This window comes from Pseudophryne corroboree, chromosome 5 (genome assembly GCF_028390025.1).
Source record: "Pseudophryne corroboree isolate aPseCor3 chromosome 5, aPseCor3.hap2, whole genome shotgun sequence".
NCBI lineage: Eukaryota > Metazoa > Chordata > Amphibia > Anura > Myobatrachidae > Pseudophryne > Pseudophryne corroboree.
The window spans coordinates 179,586,031-179,606,257 of record NC_086448.1 but is presented as its reverse complement, the minus strand read 5'-3'; the positions used below and the strand labels follow the sequence as shown (position 1 = coordinate 179,606,257).

The window sequence follows — 20,227 nt, the reverse complement described above, 5'->3', positions numbered from 1 at the left end:
CTCCTTATATAGAATCCGAATCTCGTGAGAATCCGACAGCGGGATGATGACGTTCGGGCGCGCTCGGGTTAACCGTACAAGGCGGGAGGATCCGAGTCGCTCGGACCCGTGAAAAAAAAGGTGAAGTTCGGGTGGGTTCGGATCCCGAGGATCCGAACCCGCTCATCACTAGTAGATATATATGTCATCTACACAGACACTGATACACCAGTATATCTGTAGATATATAGGTCATCGTGTGTGCTGCAGGAATGACGCAATATGTCTGTGAACGATGGCGTTCACAGACATGTCGTTCGTACACACTGGCCGACGGGCCAGGATATATAGGACATTCAATGGAATGGCCGATATATCGGCCAGTGTGTACCCGGCATACGATTTATCCATGTTGTCTTGTATATCCATCAAAGTGATTAATATATGTTGAGTGCATTTTCTGAATGCTGGTTGAATATTTTGCTAAATCAAAGAAACCGATAGATCTGTTCTGACCTTAGGTGCATGTTGGAAGTAAGAAGAATTTGTTTCTGTATACCAATTCCATAACCAAGAACAGTAAGCTATAGTGATGCTGGTATAGTTTGCTTTATTATACTCCTCACTATAGAGTCTGTTTACCAAAATAAATTGCAGGGTACCCCCCCAAAACACCCGGTAACTGACGCCCTAGTAGCTAGTGTCATCTCCAGACGGGGCTGCCATCAGAAATTGTGGGGCCCGGGAATGACATAAGAGACATCCCCCCCCCCTTCCCCTCCCCCCCTCCACCCAAAAAAAAGATTCTGCTGCACCGCTCCACGCCTATGTGATGTCATACATCGTGAAGTTACATATGGGTGGAGCGTTCCTGACCTGCAGGAACGATTCACAGAGAGCTGATGCACAGGGAAGGCTTGATTTAAGAAGTCCTCCTTGCACATCAGCCCGCTGTTGTACACACCTGGTGCAGCTCTTCAAGTATCTGCGGTAGGAGCCAGGGGTGGGCCGCTCTCTCTGTAAGGGCCCGGGACACCAGTCCCCACAGTCCCCACCTGATGGCTGCCCTGTCTCCAGATGACATTAGCGCTGTAGCATAGGGGATACCTCCCTGGCACCATCCAGCACAGCGTGCTAGTGCACCCAGCTCCTGAAGGAAAAGGGAAGCGATTGCTTTAGCGATCTTTTATCTTCTAACACACCGCAAGGATGGCTCCTTTCCCTGTCCCTGCTAGAGTGTTTTTTTAATACATCCTGGCAATCATTAGCTTCTTATTACTGTGACTAAGAAATTAGAATTATTGTGTCTAGTACCCGATAGTTAATAAATATGACCCTACTGTATGTATGCCATAAATTGTATTCATTTTTTAAATTCTCTTATTGAGCAGTTCTAGGTGGTGTTGTGGATCCTTTTAGCGTAATGTCACAGACATCAGTCAGAAGCCATTTATCAGTGATGTTATAGGCCTTAAGCTGTCCATACACCTACAGATCTTTAGGTGTACGGGCAGCATTACTCACCTGCACTCCAGGAATATCTGGGAGACTCAAGAGTTTTGTGAAATCCTCTGTGACTGGTAGAGCGGAGAACTCTGCTGGATCTCGCCCCAACTGAGGCGTGATGACGTGATTTACTGGGCATCATGAAGGGATCTCCAAAATGTCAACAAAATATACAGTATTGTAGAATAAATACCTTAAATGAGCGGTGACTTGGTTGCTGAGTGTGTTTTTTTGTGACTTTGACCAGTGCAGTTTGCAAAATGGTAAGCTGAAAAGTGTTAAATAGTAGAGATCACTTTACCCAACTTTATTTTAAAACCCGAAGGCACTCTAGCTTTGTTGCAAAGTTCCTATTCGGCCTATTAACTATTATAATATGGTGATAACATAGAAGTTGCAATTTACTTACAAAATATCACATGACTAGCTGTATGCGGCTCAGATGCCTGCCAATAATGACTGGCAGCAGTAAGAGGACTCTTACTAGATGCAGCTGTGCATTTCCACTTGTGGAAAAAAATGAATGAAAAAAAGTTTAAGTATTAACCATACTAAATAAATAATGACGTTACTTGTCTATTTTTGACCTTACTTGTCTATTTTTGACCAGGGATAGTGCTTTTAAATGCTTTCAATAAATTAACCTGTAGATGCTTTGTTCGGGACAGAGGGGGAGATTTATCAAAATTTGGAGAGAGAGATAAAGTTGAGAAAGATGAAGTACTAACCGGTCAGCTCCTGTCATTTGACAGGCTGTGTTTAAATATTGACAGAAGCTGATTGGTTGGTACACATCTCTCTTCAAGCTTTGATAAATCTCCCCAAGAGTATGTTATTCGGGGAATTATGCCCTCTCCTAAGCAGGCATCTTCCATGCATCAACAGTAAACCTGAAATATGCAGACGAGGTTCGTCCACGTATAAGCATTTCCAGTCTGACGGCTGGTCCTTTCCCCCTGCCTGCTTCCTCTGTGAGTCACAGTTCTGAAGCTGTTTAGGCTGGAGAAAGCTTGCTTGGCAAGGGGTATTGAGCGGTAGACAACATGTTGTTGGATACTGTTTTCTTTTTCTGTTTTGTTTTGTTTACTATACAGTAGTGTGCTGTGTACAAAGCACAATACTTTTTTAAATCATTGTGTACATACAGGATAACAGATTTTTAATCCACAGTAGGATTACGTAGGAGTTGTTAGGTTAGTCAGTTATGTGCCTGAAATGGTCTTCAAATTCTTCTTATATAGCAAGGTAACATGGGTCTGGGACTGAGGGTCGACAGCACAAAGGTCGACACACCTTAGGTCGCCGCCAATTGGTCGACACACCTTAGGTCGACATGGACAAAAGGTCGACGTGGACAAAAGGTCGACATGGAACAAGGTCGACATGGAAAAAGGTCGACATGAGTTTTTTATGTTTTTTTTGTGTCGTTTTCTTCGTAGAGTGACCGGGAACCACAATTAGTGCACCCCGTCCCCTCGCATGGCTCGCTTCGCTCGCCATGCTTCGGGCATGGTGCCTTCGCTTCGCTCGGCACACTTTACCGTTCCAATCGTAGTCCGCGTGGATCGAGGAGTATGAAAAGGTTAAAAAAAATAGAAAAAAAATCGTGAAAAACTCATGTCGACCTTTTTCCATGTCGACCTTGTTCCTGTCGACCTTTTGTCCATGTCGACCTAAGGTGTGTCGACCAATTGGCGTTGACCTTAGGTGTGTCGACCTTTGTGCTGTCGACCTGGAGTCCGGATACCGGTAACATAGTAGTAACATAGTCGGTGAGGTTGAAAAAAGACCAGTAATCCATCGAGTTCAACCTGAATTATATTGTATTTCCTATTCTATTCAGATTAAAGGCTATAACCACGTATATCTTTTTCCATTAGAAATTTATCTAACCCATTTTTAAACGCATTGACTCTGCCATTACACCCTTTTCTGGCAATGAATTCCATATTTGTATTGCCATTACAGTGAAGAATCCCTTCCTGCGCTGATTACGAAATTTCCTCTCCTCAAGCCTTAGCGGGTGTCCGCGCATTCTGTGTAGAGGCCTCTTAGTAAACAACTCACCTTATAGCTCCGCATATTGCCCCTTTATATATTTGTAAATATTAATCATATTTCCTCTAATGGTGTGTACACATGTGTGTACGATGCGCTGCACAGCCCGACATTGACTATTCGTTACAGTCAGTGTTGGGCTGCCTGCACAGTCGATTCTTTCTTGCGATGCCGATCCCACGGGACTGCGCATCGGCATTGCCAGCTGTGTACACACGGTGCAATATGCACTAACTTTCCTTACGATTTTGACTATATAGTCATATTTAAGTATCGTCTGCAAAAATTGACACTGTGCTTTCTAGTCCATCACCTAAATCATTAATAAATATTTTAAACAATAGTGGCCCCAAGCACAGGACCCTGCGGTATTGCACTAAAGTCTTAGTGGTTTATTTAATTACATGGTGGATGTGCTGTGTATAAATGTGTACTTATATTGAGCATTGGAGGATAGCTGATTAGTAGCTGAGAGAGAATAGAATTTGAAGATATAGTGGTGCAAGGAAGTATGTGAACCCTTTACAATTTTCTGAATTTCTGCATAAGTGAATTTCTGATTCTAAATGTGCTCTAATTTTCATTTAAGTCATTAAAATGTGAACCTCTAGGATTCAGTGACTGGCTGGACCCCCTTGACCTCATTTATGGTCATTAGCTTGGTAGAAATTTGTCCTATTCCTCTTTGTAGAACTGCTTCAAATAATTGATATTGGTGGGTTTCCTTGCATGACCAAGTTACGTCTGTTCCTGCCCCAAGATTTCTATTTGATTAAGAGATGCACTATGACTTTTCTTTTCCATAGACTAGATTTCTCTGCTTCAGGCATTTATTGCTACAGTAGCTGCAGGGTCAGCCTGGCCCACAGGGTAACAGGGGAAACCACCGGTGGGCCCCACTGCCTGTGGGCCCTCCTCCTCCTCTAGGGATCAGGTTCCAGACTCTATCCTAGTGCACTTTAATTATTCATTATACTTATGTTACATTATACTTCGCAAAAATATGGGCCCTCATTCCGAGTTGTTCGCTCGCTAGCTGCTTTTAGCAGCATTGCACACGCTAAGCCGCCGCCCTCTGGGAGTGTATCTTAGCTTATCAGAATTGCGAACGATAGACTCGCAGAATTGCGAATAGAAATTTCTTAGCAGATTCTGAGTAGCTCCAGACTTACTCAGCCATTGCCCAGGCACTCCCCCGTTTCTTCAGACACTCCCGCGTTTTTCCCAGAAACGCCAGCGTTTTTTCGCACACACCCAGAAAACGGCCAGTTTTCGCCCAGAAACACCCACTTCCTGTCAATCACACTACGATCACCAGAACGATGAAAAATCCTCGTTAGGCCGTGAGTAAAATACCTAACTTTTGTGTAAAGTAACTAAGCGCATGCGCTCTGCGAACCTTGCGCATGCGCAGTAAGCGACTAATCGCAATATAGCGAAAATCGGCAACGAGCGAACAACTCGGAATGACCACCTTAGTTTATATATTTACCAAGGGGAACAGAACATGTACTCTGTAATAGTTAGCCAAACCTCTGTGTTGGCTGGCCACGCCCCAGTGGAGCCTGGCCACACCCATAAGCATGGCCCCCTACAACAGCATTCCCCTGGTTGGCCTTTCATGCCCCAGTCCAACACTGGCTAGCTGACATATGTTTGGGGTTGTTGTCTTGCTGCAAGACACAACTTTTGTTGGACTTCAGTTCATGGGCGGATGCCATGGCTTTCTCACAGAATTTGCTAGGAGAATACAGAATTCATAGTTGTATTAATGATGGTAAGTTGTTCTAGCACCAAACCATGATACTGATACCATTTAGGTTCTTATGTTGGAATGCAGTGTTTTGTTTTCTCCAAACATAGGGGGTGATTAAGACCTGATCGCATGCAGGCATTTTTTTGCAGTGCTGCGACCAGGTAGTTGCCGCCTACAGGGGGAGGGGGTAGTTGATGTGCAGGGGTGCGAACACTTGTGCAGAGAGCTGCACAAACAAAAGTTTGTGCAGTCTCTGCACAGCTCAGGACTTACTCAGCCGTTGCAATGATCCGGCCAGGAGCTGACGTTAGGAATCCTCCCTCCAAACGGCTGGGTACGCCTGCGTTTTTCCGGACACTCCCTAGAAACGTTCAGTCGACACCCACAAACGGCCTCTTCCTGTCAATCTTCTTGCATCCGCCGGTGCGATCGCTTTCTTTGTTAAATCCGACGCTGTCCGGCAAACCCCGTCACCGGCGGCCGACGCGCCTGCGCATTGCGGAGCATACGCATGCGCAGTTCAGACCCGATCGCACCGCTGAAAAAAAAAGCTAGCGTGCGATCGAGTCTGAATGACCCCCATAATGTTTCTCATTCAAGCCAAAAGCTATATTTTAGATTCATATGTCCGCAGCACAGTCTTCCTGTTTTCATCTAGCTAAATCATGTAATCTTTAGCAAACTTTACAAATAGTGTTGCTCTTTGAGAGAAGAGGTTTCCTCATTGCTATCCTCCAATCCTCCCATGCACAGTAACCTTGTTTAGTGTTTTCCTGGTGTGTGACACTGACACTAGGCAAAGCAAGAGATCCTGCAGATGCTTTTGACGTTATCCTGGATTTCTTTGTGATATCCAGGAATATCATATGCTCTTTGGGTTATTTTGCTGGATCAGCACTAATGTGGAGCTTAATAATGGAGATGTATTGTCTACATTTATCCACTATCTACTGGACACTGTATTGGTGAAAGCCAGGGCCTTTATAAAGCATTTTTTATTGGTACTGTAGGAACTGACATCAATTGATGGTTAGGTTGGGAGATCCTACATTGAGGTTTTTGGACCTATGGACATAGCATAGTCAGGAGACTGTATTGGTCAGTCATTTTGCAAAGGACAGACCAAAATTATTAATGAGTCAGACAGGAGTTAATAACAGAGATCAAATGAAAACATAAACAGGACACAGACAAAATAATGGCCCTCATTCCGAGTCGTTCGCTCGGTAATTTTCATCGCATCGCAGTGAAATTCCGCTTAGTACGCATGCGCAATAATCGCACTGCGACTGCGCCAAGTAATTTTACAATGAAGATAGTTTTTTTACTCACGGCTTTTTCCTCGCTCCGGCGATCGTAGTGTGATTGACAGGAAATGGGTGTTACTGGGCGGAAACACGGCGTTTTCGGGGCGTGTGGATAAAAACGCTACCGTTTCCGGAAAAAACGCAGGAGTGGCCGGAGAAACGGGGGCGTGTCTGGGCGAACGCTGGGTGTGTTTATGACGTCAAACCAGGAACGACAAGCACTGAACTGATCGCAGATGCCGAGTAAGTCTGAACCTACTCTGAAACTGCTAAGTAGTTTGTAATCGCAATATTGCGAATACATCGGTCGCAATTTTAAGAAGCTAAGATACACTCCCAGTAGGCGTAGGCTTAGCCTGAGCAACTCTGCTAAATTCGCCTTGCGAGCGATCAACTCGGAATGAGGGCCAATGGATAGGAAACAATACTTAGGAATGATGACACTGGCATGGAAAGAGAAATGTCCTGTTATCCAGCAATTAATGGACATTAATGCCATGCTCTTTGGCTTATACCAACAACCTTTCTGCTCAAGATTATCGGGCTCATTGGGCGGTATTCAATTGTTTTCTCCCCCTCCCGCACCTGTGTGTGTCCACCGGCAGCTATTCAATTGTATCTGCCGAAAGGTGAGTTGACATTACTTCAGCTCGCTACCCCTTGAAATGAGGGGAAAGTGACTCACTTGAACGCACAAATGGAATTTAGCTGCTTTACGTGGCTAAACCCGACCTTTATGGACGCGATAGAAGAGATAAAAAAGATCAATTGAATGTTGCCCTGAAATCTCCTGTCACTTTAGATGGGAGATCGGACGCGATATAACAATTGAATACCGCCTAAAGTGACCAGGCTATGCTGGGTTTCCCCCAACGTACCTCAAGGGCTCTGCAGTACTCTCAAAAGAGCAGGGTGGAGGTATCTTCTAAGCTGGCACATTTGCAATTGTCGCATGCATCGGACATTCCATGCTCAAAAACAATTAGGGTCTCATGGGGCTAGCACAGTATCATCACTCCCATAATTAAATTCTGTTGTTTTTTCCCTGATATTTCCAAATTAAGTTGCTCTCCACCAAAATTTGGCTGGGTGTGTTCAAACTGAAAATCTAAATTGCAGTGTAAAAATAAAGCTGTCTAATATTTGTAGGCTACATGCAGAGGCAGACAGTATTTACCCTGCACAGAAACAATATATATATGTATTTGCTCCCCTTGCATGGCAGTATGGTTTGTTCCAGACACAAAGTTACATGCTTTTTATGTTTTACTTAAAAACATGAATCAGGCCCGAAGGAGCCATTACCTCACATGCTTGGGGCCTCTCATCGCAGGGCAAGGCCGTCCAGCATGCTAACAGCTGCACCCCCCCTCCCCCATCGTGTCTCAATTAGTGCCTGGTCGCAGAAATTAGGCTTCCCGCCGGCGCAGTCTGACTGTGACGTCAGGAGGCCCGCTGACATCTTTTTGATCGGAGCGGCTGCATTTGACGTCACGCAGCCACACCGATCATGCCCACCTGCCACCACATTCACCACGCCATCATTTCCCTGCCACCGCCCCTGCAACGATCTGTTTTTGAAATGTAGCGTTGCCGTCCCGCGAATGCCTCTGCCTGTCAATCAGGCAAAGGTGTTCGCATTTACTGCAGGGTGTGGATGCATGCAGTAAATGCGGGTGCATGCGCAGGATGGGCCCAGCACATGTGCCTACCGGGTGAACGCAGAAATTCCAGTTGGATCGCGTTTTGCGACCCAGTCTGAATTAGGCCCTATGTCCCAATGGGTTCCGGTATGAATGGTCGACCATGTTATGGTCGACAGTCGTTAGGTCGACCACTATTGGTCGACATTGATATGGTCGACATGGACACATGGTCGACACCTGAAAATGGTCGACACATGAAAAGGTCGACATGAGTTTTTTAGCTTTTTTTTGGTGTTGTTTTTTGCGTAAAGTGACTGGGAACCCCAATTAGTGCACCGCGTCCCCTCGCATGGCTCGCTTCTCTCGCCATGCTTCGGGCATGGTGCCTTCGCTCCGCTACCGCTTCGCTCGGCACACTTTACCGCTCCAATCGTAGTCCATGTGGATCGTAAAGTATGGAAAAGTTCCCCAAAAGAAAAAAAAGTTAAAAAACTCATGTCGACCTTTTCATGTGTCCATGTCGACCATGTCAATGTCGACCAATAGTGGTCGACCTAATGACTGTCGACCATAACATGGTCGACCATGTGAACGGATACCGTCCCAATGCAGCTCACGATCACTGTGCACTTTGTGCTTCCTCTGTCTGGCTCTGTGGTGTCTGTCTTGCCCCCATTGCGTTTAGTGATGGTGGTGTTGAGTCACTTAACCATCTGACTGGTGGCACAAGGACTGCATATTGCCATGGGTTGACAGGCGTATTCAACCTGTGGATCTACAGTTGTATTGGTATGTACTGGCAAGACATGCTAGTACATGTAGTACCACAACAAACATTTCCTTATTAAAGCAATGTTTAGTCCCAACAACGCAGCGCTAAAACAAGCCTTTAAAATGTGTTATAGTCTAAAAGAATGTGCTCTTTGCCCAGTGAAATGGAAAGTGGGGTTGTGCTGTGTGTTAATCAGTTGTCAACTCTTGTCATCAATGCTGCAACCAAGCCAGATTTCATGGATATTCCTGTGTTAGCAAAATCCTTTAATCTGCTTCAGTCGTTTGACTTAGCCATCTGTGTTGAAAGTTGAAACAGGGAGTTAATTAAAATCTGGTGTGTTTGCAGCCACCCATAAGAACCATTGAATTATGAGCATTAACTCTTAAATCTCCTGTGCTCTAATTGCCTGACACAATTTGTAATACATTCAAAATTAAACCCTTTACAAGTGGGAATATTAGATTATAAGCACTTATTGACTTGCACTGGGCACCAGGACCAGTTTTCCCAAGCTGTGTAGGTGACACTCGGCAGAATACATTTCATATGCTATCTGTGACTGAGTTCCACCAGACAGTTCCAACTCAAGTAACAGACATCAGTATTCTGCATGTCTAATAACTTAATTGAAACATAATTAAAATCAGTACTGTAAGTGGCATTTGAGGGTACTATGAATTTATTTACCAATCAAATATTCTAATTAGTTTTTTTTTTAATTTTAGTTAATAGAAAGGGCACAGTACTCAACCTCCACCAGGGCTGCTTCATGCTGTGGACACAAATTATCAAACAGCAGGTTTGATGAAGAGGCACAAAGGATGCCAACTGGCATTCACCCTTGATTACAATATCAGGCCCCTCAGGCATCCTTGGAGTATTTTGTGAATGATAGCATGCTTGGTAATTCTTACTTCCATATGCAATGAGCTAGAAATGTGGAAATTTGTTGCGCTTAAAGAAATATTAAGAAATATAAAGGTCAAATTGTATGCACAAATAGTATTGTAAGTGTTGTAAGTAAAAGAATAAAGCAGCTGATATCTATATTTTTAGAGGTTACACGTTAAGATAGGAAAGTCTACAGCCCGCAATTCAAGTAACTTGATGGGTACACAATTCTGGACTTGTTAATTATAGAAGTGCCAGCTGACATGGAGTAGAATGGACTGCACAAGTAATACATTTCTGAGTGCCAAGCAACCCATCCCTTCTGACAAGCATTTTCCTCCCTGGGGTTGCAGATCAGTGCCACAATACTGAGGACTTTTGGGCCCCAGATCCTCAAGTTCTTATGTCTGGTTAATCAACAGGAGTGACATCTGCTTAATGGACCAGATTACTTCCAGGGTCCTGGTCATTTTACTCCGTCCCCAACCTGCATGCTGCCCACTTCGGTCATGATGACCTTAAACAGCTATTGAGTGCTGGAGCAGTGGAGCTCTCTGTGGGGGCAATTAAGACAGCAGCATGAAACAGCAGTTTAAGTAAATGCATACTTGCCTACCTGACCCTCTCCATGAGGGAGAAAATGCTCTGTTCCTGGACTTTCCTGGTAATGTAGGATTGCCATCACCTGTGGTGAGCTAGTAAATTGATAAGAAAGGTGTTTCACCACAGGTGATGGCAATCATACATTACCAGGAAAGTCCAGGAACAGAGCATTTTCTCCCTCATGGAGAGGGTCAGGTAGGCAAGTATAAGTAAATGGGGTACGAGCACTGGTGAGTGGCTCCTGTATAATTAACAAGTACCCAAAATTGATATGTAAGTGCTGGAAACACAGACCAGGAAAGAGAAGTATCCAGCGAGATCAAATGACAACTAACCAACTATGGGGGTCATTCTGACCTTATCACACACTGCCGTTCATCGCAGCGCAGCAATCAGGTCAGAAGTGCGCATGCACCGCAGGGCGCTGGGCATGGCTGACAGCTGACGGCTGTTATTGCCTAGCGATCGCCTCTGCCTGATTGACAGGCAGAGGTGGTCGCTAGGCAGGAGGCGGCAGCACGGCGGCGATTGGCCGCCATTTTGTGGACGCGGTCCGGCCCACGCAGGCATGGCCGGACCGTGCGGTTGGTGGGCCGCAGCGGCTGCGTGACATCACATGCAGCTGCTGCAACTGGGGCAGCGACAAGTAGCTCCCGGCCAGCACGCAAAAGCTGCGCTGGCCGGGAGCTACTCCTGAAGTGCAAAAGCATCGCCACTGTGCGATGCTTTTGTACTTCTGCAGGGGGGAAGGGGGGGCGGGCCTGACATGCGGGGCGGACTAGCCCTGCGCTGGGCATCCCCCCGCATGTCAGTGTGCCTGATCGTAGCCCCGCAAAATTTTGCAAGGCTTCGATCAGGTCTAAATTTAGGCTTTATGTAAATTTTAAGACCTACAGCAACACATATTGGGCCTAATTCAGACCTTATCGCAGCATCAAAATCTTTCTCTAATGGGCAAACCCATGTGCACTGCAGGAGGGGCAGATTTAACATGTGCAGAGAGAGTTATATTTGGGTGGGTTATATTGTTTCTGCGCAGAGTAAATACTGGCTGCTTTATTTTTACACTGCAATTTAGATTTCAGTTTGAACACCCCCCACCCAAATCTAACTCTCTCTGCACATGTTATATCTGCCCCACCTGCAGTGCACATGGTTTTACCTATTTGAGAAAAAATTTGCTGCTGCGATCAGGTCTGAATTAGGCCCATTGTCTGGTGTTGACCAGTTTTCCACTATAGAAGCCATAGCACTAAAAGCATCCTAAGAGTATTTTGATGCATCGTGTTTGCATTGGGTTTCCATCGTGTCCCCGATTCTGTCCACACTCCAAAAGCATACTGGTAGGTTACTTGACTGATAACTAAAATGTACCCTAGTGTGATTGTGTTAGGGAATTTAGATTGTAAGCTCCAATGGTGCAGGGACTGGGGTGACTGAAAACGTCTCTGCAGCGAGCTATATAATTGGTGGCATTATATAAACAGTAATAATAGTACAGAGGATGTATGACTGCTGTGAATAAGGTCACTTTGACCTTCTAAGGAAAAAACATCAATTTGCCACTGATCACATAACATAGAAGCACTAAGTACACAAATGGTTATATTTTTTGTAACTGCTTATTAGCATAGTCATCAAAGATGCAGGAATGGCCATGGGGAGTGCTGAAGGGCTCCAGACGTGTGTTTCTCTTTTATATCTTGTGCCATTAGTTATAGCTCTGTGATGCCACCTATGGCTGTTAAAAGGAGACCAAATGCTAATTTTTCACTGGAATCATGAAAGTACCAACATCTTATTGATAATACCACTCACTGGGAACATGGTAAAGTGTAACAGCACAATCATTTAAATGCAGATTGATTGTTCAAGCGTACCGCACATAACAATGTCTCTGCTTTTATTCCAGTCTTATATGGAAGATCACTTGAAGAATAAGAATCGTCTGGAGAAAGAGTGGGAAGCTCTGTGTGCATATCAAGCAGATCTGAATGCAACACTCATTGCGCTGAAGGAGGAGAATGCTGCAAAGAATCGATCTGTCTCTACGGTAGCATGTATGTATTGCTCTACAGTTACTTGGTAAAGGGCTAATTGATGAACTTATCATTATAAACTGCCTACGGTGCTTTAGCACCTTAGTGGATCAGGAGAAAAGATCACATTAACTGATCACATCATATCTCTTTGTAAAAAGCTAGTGGTATAGTGTATTTGCTGTATATCCTTTACGCAGGAGAACAGAATAAAATAAAAATAGTACTTTGTATGAGGCAACCGTGTTTCATGTCTAGTGGCATTGTCTAATTACCCTATGTAAGGCAGTCGAATCGCTCATGATACTAATATACATTTTCCTACTTACTTTTATCTTGTTAATGTTCCAACATTTTCTAAACCTTTGCTTGATAAAACACATTCTCAGTGCCACAAAATCCCAGATCTCACTATTTTGGGAAACTCTGGAACTACCCTCCCTAGGGGTATATTTACTAAAGTGCATGTTTTGAGAATTGGATATGTTGCTGATAGCAACCAATCAAATAACAGCTATTATCTTGTCGAAAGTGCTTGATTAATGATAAGTAGAATCTTTTTAGTTGCTATGGGCAACATCTTCACTTTTGAAAACCCGCACTTTAGTAAATATACCCCCTAGTCTGTATGGTCAACAGAAAATGGGAGGTCTATAATATGGGATACATGTATCCTCCACAATATGCCAAACAAATCTCCCTTTACTTGTAATCCCTGTACTGAATACAATCAGGCAACTACTCCACTACAAGACTGATTTACAGTATCTATCCAGTCCAACAAACTACTTACTCACATATGGCGGCAGTGATTCCTACCTCTCCCTTTTTATTCTCTTTCTCCCATTTGTCCTGTTAAATCTTTTTTTCTTTATTTTCTCAATTAAACTACATTGCAAGACTTATTCGTTTCCAGAAACATATGGGCCTTTATATCTTTTCATTTGCAGGTTTTTGAGGATCCTGTATCACCCCTTCCCTTTCTTCCTTGTTGCGTCCCATCATGTATATGTTTATATGTAATATACTTTTTTTTTTTTTATTGTTTCAATTCTATTTTCACCAGCACGAATAACCAAGTGCGGGATGTTGTGCTTTTGTTATTATTATTGTTATTATTATTATTATTATTATTATTACTATTAGTAGTAGTAGTAGTAGTAGTAGTATCATTTAAGGAGGCATCATGAGAGCATTAGAACTGGAGTAAGTTTAGAACTTAACCTAGGTGTATGCGTGTATTTCAATTAGTTCTTATGTAAGGTCTTGGGTTAATATAGGATTTGTGCTAATATTAGATTTATATAATGATGTTATGGTTGATTACTATGTTGAAGTTAAAACAAGTGAATTGTGTTCTCAGTGCGTTGCAGTAGAAGCGCATTTAGATAATATGGGGTCGGGGCAAGTAGAAACATCCTGCTTTTGCACTGCCAATAAGTATTTTCATTTGCATCTGCGTCTACTGAAGAGGCATACTGTAGCTGGGCTGTAACGTGGCACTCTCACGTTTGCAGAGTTCAGCTGGGGCATATTAGTGGAACTGCGGGCTATATAGTTGGCATATTTACTAAGGTGCGGGTTTATAGAAGTGGAGATATTGACCACAGCAACCAATCAGATTCTAGTTATCATTTATCTGGCACCTTCCAGATGATAATAACTGGAATCTGATTGGTTGCTATGGGCAACATCTCCACTTCTTAAAACCTGCACTTAGTAAATCTACCCCCTAGTCACCGACACCCTGGCACCGGCATAAGTGCATAACAGAGAGCATGCTGCTGCCATACTGTGTTGGTTTAGCAGTAAGCTGTGTAATGTTATAGTAGGACATATGTAATGTAAATTTGCATGAAGAAAATGGCTCTAGAAGAAAAAAAGAACACAAGGGAGTCAGTGGTGAGATATATATTTTCCAACTTACAACACCAATTCAAATATCAAGAGCGTGAGCACTTTACCATAGTAGAAGAATTCAGCCACCAGCAGGGGCAACCTGTAGCAGGTAGGGACATAAAGAGTGTTAATGGGTTCACGTTTGCTGCAGTGTATTTTTCACATTATAAAACCATATCACTGTGTTGCTAAGTCCACTAATGATTAAGATGATAATTCGTGACATATAGAACTGTAGATTGTAGTTTGGATTTGAAATCTGAAGAGCACCATTTACAGTAATGTCTTTCTTTCCAAGAAGATGGGCCAAGTGGTTCTTATCTGCCGTCAAAATTCCATGTTTCTATTCTATGTTTCTATCATAGAAACATAGAATTTGACGGCAGATAATAACCACCTGGCCCATCTAGGCTGCCCTTTTTTTTATCCTTTAGATAACCTCAACCCTTTTTGAACCTTAGGGTTATCTTATATCTTTATATATTGCAGATTGCTTGTGTATATCTGAACCAAATATTATTTTCAATAATTTAGGCTTAATCGATCATAGTTTTTGTTCAGATACACTGTCTAGCATAGTGTATCTAACAGAATATGCAAGGGAAGAAACTATCCCCCTGAATATGTGTATGTACCACCGCTGTGTCATCTGCCTGGCATCTGATATTCTGGAATCCAGCTAGTATAGGCATGGTGCTGCAGGTTTAAAGCTTTGTGTTTGTCAGCTCACGCGGTGGCTGAAGCCAGCAGACATATGCCTACTGCATATAAACCCCCTCCATTGGAGGACAGGCTTATCACATGCAAGCATCTTTAGATTTAGTTTATCTCACTGAAGGGACAAATTAGTCCATATTGGTCTATTCATTGTAATTTAAGGGGTAAGTGGGATCCAGACAATGCAAATTTCATTCATTATGCCTAATAATAATAATGCTATTTTCTCCTTTACAGATGACCATAACAGAATCATTCTAAAGGCAGAGAAAAGCCATGACCATTCTGACTACATCAATGCCAGCCCCATAGTGAGTATTAAGCCGCTGTCTGCTTTTATCTAACAGCTTTATTAGCATTTGGGTAACATTCTGTTGCTAAATCATCTTCCTTGCATGTTGCCCATTCCCATTCTTCTATTGGGTTCATTTATAAGGAATACATTTCATTTAGGTCTTATTTTCTCAATGTTGCCATGGTAGCAGGTAATAACTGTTACATTTATCTTTGGGTGTACAGTAGGTGCGGGACACAAAAATCCATTTTAACGGAATTACTCAGAGAAATGCAATCTGATTTTAAGCTTACCTTTCGCTGGCAGCCCTCCACACCTGGAGAGTGCACATAGTATCAGCACATATATGCATTCGGCAGAGAATCAGGCCTGCAAAAAACATCTCCCCCAGGCAAGCCAAGCCTGTGCTGACCAGGACTGTGCAGCTTTTACCTTATGACGGAGATTTCATGTTGTGGGTCTACTGTTAACATGTGACAAGCATAATGTTGGTTTACATTTCTGCAGAAGAAACCCCTCGTTGGTAGTCTCCTTGCTGTAGTGGTGAGCAGTTTGGGTGTGGTATGCAAGGTCGACAGTAACTAGGTCTACAGGGTCTCTAGGTCGACAGTGTCTTTTATATCGACATAGTGTCCAAACAGTGACCGGGAACCCCAGAAAGTGCACCGTGTCCCCTCGCCATGTTTCGGGCAAGGTGCCTCGCTCCGCTACCGGTGCGTTTGGCACAGGTTACTATTCCCAATCTTCGTCCGCGTGGATCTTTAAGTATGAAAAAGGTCAAAAAAAGAAAAAATTGTGAAAAACTCATGTCGACCTAGAGACCCTGTTGACCTAGAGACACTGTCGACCTAGTGACTGTCGACCAATAGTGGTCAACCTAGTTACTGTCGACCTAGGTACTGTCGACCTAGAGACTGGATCCCTATATATTTATAGATTTTTTTTTAACAAATAAGTATTGCTGGCGATGATAACTGACATTTACTTTATTCCAGCCAAATCAACATACAGTACAGTAGCTTGATGTCTCATATTTACATATGATAAAATACACACATACAGATGTAACATTGCTCATCCATCCCGCGATGCGCGCGCACAGCGACTTCCGTGGCCAGGTGTGACTGTTCCCACCCGTGATTAGACAATGCTATTCCTATGTAAAAATATAAGCAGAAATCAAACCTGGGCACTACTAGAAAGGCAGCATGAAATTACCAAAACACAAGTCACCTAAATCTCCTTATACATAGAGAAAGTACAAAATGAGTATTCAAATCTTGCGCCAATCCTTGTTACAAAAATATGGCTCCGCATTCAAGAGTCCATAAAGCCTTCTGAAAAAGTGTGGGGGTCACAAACAAAAGTTTGGGGGTGTCACAAATAATGGGGGATGTGATGTGACCCTCCCCTCCCCCATTGTTTGTGGAATTTACACCAACTCCATTTCCCCCACACGGTGTGACTGTAGATTTTATATATCTTCCTAATATATTGTTTTTAATTTCATTCTGATACATCTCTATTGATCAATTACTGGCCAATTTAGAGTGGATTCCACACTTTTTCAGAAGGCTTTATGGACTCTTGAATGTGGATCCATATCTTTGGAGCAAGGATTGGTGCAAGATTAGAATACCTCATTTTGTACTTTCTCAATGTTTATCCTGTGGATCGTGGGTGCGGTGAGCATTGCTACCTACAGATGTGTCCTCATACATCTTGCCTCAATACGCCATGTAGTGGGAGATGCCTGGCATGAGTGAGCCCACATGTGCCCTGCAACTCAGTAAGTGGGGGTCATTCCGACCTGTTAGCACGCAGTGGTTCTTCGCTGCAGTGCGAACGGGTCAGAACTGCGCATGTGCAGCGCCCGAAATGCGCACGCGCGCCGTTGCCCAGTGACAGCCGTCACCGGGCAACGACCAGAAGAGATAAGAAAGTGATCGCTAGTGCGATCGCAAGGAAGATTGACAGCGGGGAGGCGTTCCGGGGCAGATACTCACCGTTTTCCAGGTGTGTAGATCCGTACGCAGGCATGTCCAGTCGTTTGGAGGGCGGATGTCTGACGTCAATCCCGGGACCTTCGTCGCTGGATCCGTCGCACAGGGTAAGTAACTCATACCCTGGTCTTGTTTTGCAGGAAACTTTTTTAGCATAGCACGGTTGAACAAGCGATCGCAGCCCTGCTATGCTAAAACACACTCCCCCATAGGTGGCGTCCAGGTGATCGCGTGAGCAGCAAAAAGCTGCTATGTGCGATCAACTCGGAATAACCCCCCGTGTCGGGTGTCTTTTATTTGTCGAAATGTATCTTATTTGCATCGCTATGCGAATAGGACACATTAAAATGATAAAAGGCAGATGTAACGAGCGGAGAGTGTTAGATTAGGGAGGGTAACATGTTTTCTGTGCAGGGAAAATACGGGGGTGCATGTAGCCCACAAATGTCAACTTTATTTTTGCACTGCAATTTAGATTTCAGTTTGAACACATCCCCAAATCTAACTTTCTCTGCACATGTTACACCTGCCCTACCTGCAGTGCAACATGGTTTTGCCCAGTTGCTTGCTTTTTTGCTATACTTACAAACATGTATCAGGCCCAATGCCCATAGTGTGTATGTGTGTCTGTGTCGTAGGGTACATAGAGGGTCATTTTGAGTTGATCGCTAGCTACTTTCGTTCGCTGCGCAGCGATCAGGCAAGAAATTGGCACTTCTGCGCATGCGTATGCGAAGCAATGCGCACGTGCGTCGTACTATTACAACGAACGATGTAGTTTCACACAAGGTCTAGCAAATCTTTTCAGTCGCACTGCTGGCCGCAGAGTGATTGACAGGAAGAGGGCGTTTCTGGGTGTCAACTGACCGTTTTCAGGGAGTGTTAGAAAAAACGCAGGCGTGCCAGGAAAAACGCAGGTGTGGCTGGGCGAACGCTGTGCGTGTTTGTGACATCAAAACAAGAACTGAACAGTCTGAAGTGATCGCAAGCGCTGAGTAGGTCTAAAGCTACTCGGAAACTGCACAAAATTATTTTGTAGCCGCTCTGCGATCCTTTCGTTCGCACTTCTGCTAAGCTAAAATACACTCCCAGAGGGAGGCGGCTTAGCGTATGCACGGCTGCTAATAACTGCTAGCGAGTGAACGACTCGGAATGACCCCCATAGTCTGTAAGATCCACTGGGCCAGGGACTGATGTGAATGACTAATATTCTCTGTAAAGTGCTGGGTGAGTGCAGTAGAAATATCTGTTAAATCATTTTAATAAATATATGAGACCAAAAATGAGTAGAGAGAGTTGTATTAGTGAGAGTAAGTAAGTTGTATTTACCCCACATATATAAAACATACATTTTAAATAAAAATTAAATTGAAATAAGGACACTGTTACTATCACTATCGATAGTTTGCATGATGTCCGCAATAGGGCATACTTTCACCCTTATTTGTACCTTTAACAGTTTTCACGTCCTTCAGTTTGTCCCTTTCTCGAAGGCAGCAGATTAAAAAAAAAATTTTTTTATTTTTTCTTCCATTATTTATCAGCCACCTTTACTACTGTAACTGTGATACGGTCGCACTATATGATTCTAATCACACAGAATGGACAGGCGACACAAATCAGAAATTATCTAGTCTATAGAATAGACATATTGATCTAGTATGTCACCAAAACCGTCTTCCCGGGATCAGAGTTGCTAGATAAACCTCTTTCAGCTCTCAGACCACCCACAGATTTAATCCCAAGTGAGCTTTACTCTGTCCCAGAAGCCATTACTTTGAAGTTGCAAAGATCTTAATATGGAGATTCTACTAGTTTAGGGAAAATACAGCGGGTCAAATCTACTCAGAATGCTGCTATCCCCGATACTGGGAGATTTGGAAGGCTGTCTTTTCATAACTACGTGCACAGACCACCAACTGGCTGTCTTTACTGTGTACATGCAACTGGTTCATTTTAAAGTCTGATTCCATTATTCCCTCTCTTTTACCATAGTATCCATACTAACCTAACCCTGGTTTTAATAGAACCCTACAACCTCCCTTCACACTAATTTTAAAATTAGCAGCCTAATTTATTTTAACGTGTCTAGGGGGTCATTCCGAGTTGATCGCACACTGCCGATTTTCGCTGCGATGCGATCAGGTCTCTACTGTGCATGCGTATGCACCTCAATGCGCACGCGCGTCGTACAGGTACAATGCGGATCGTTGCTGAGCGATGGATTTAACGAAGAAGCCATACGCACAGCCGATAGCAAGAAGATTGACAGGAAGAGGGTGTTTATGGGTGTCAACTGACCGTTTTCTGGGAGTGGTAGGGAAAACGCAGGCGTGTCCGGGCGTTTGGAGGGCGGGTGTGTGACGTTAATTCCGGCACCAAAAAGACTGAAGTGATCGCAAGGGCTGAGTAAGTTCAGACCTCCTCTAAAACTGCACAAAATGTTTTTGTAGAGGTCGGCTGCACAAACGTTCGCACACTTACAAAGCGAAAATACACTGCCCCGTGGGCGGCAACTATGCGTTTGCACGGCTGCTAAAAACAGCTAGCGAGCGATCAACTTGGAATGAGGGCCCTAGTCATTGGCAGCCAGCAAGGAACTCTCTCAAACAGAGACATCTTAGTCCACTGCAACATTTGGAGTATCAAGTACATTCATGATTCATCCCATAAGTTTCAGAAGATCACCTCCGGTACTTAATTTGCACGGAGGAAGACAAACTGCTGGTGTGAGTAGATAGTTCATACTCAGA

At 43.8% G+C, this 20,227-nt stretch overlaps 1 protein-coding gene across 3 annotated transcripts in view; it reads left to right on the top strand.

Annotated features, from left to right (window-relative positions):
• PTPRN2 (protein tyrosine phosphatase receptor type N2) overlaps nt 1–20,227 on the top strand; it is a 1,612,706-nt gene that overhangs the window by 1,520,265 nt on the left and 72,214 nt on the right. For all 3 annotated transcript variants that reach the window (XM_063921907.1, XM_063921908.1, XM_063921909.1), the window contains 2 exons: nt 12,434–12,581; nt 15,414–15,487. In XM_063921907.1, the coding sequence (XP_063777977.1) occupies nt 12,434–12,581; nt 15,414–15,487 (222 nt within the window). The remainder of the gene's footprint in view (nt 1–12,433; nt 12,582–15,413; nt 15,488–20,227) is intronic.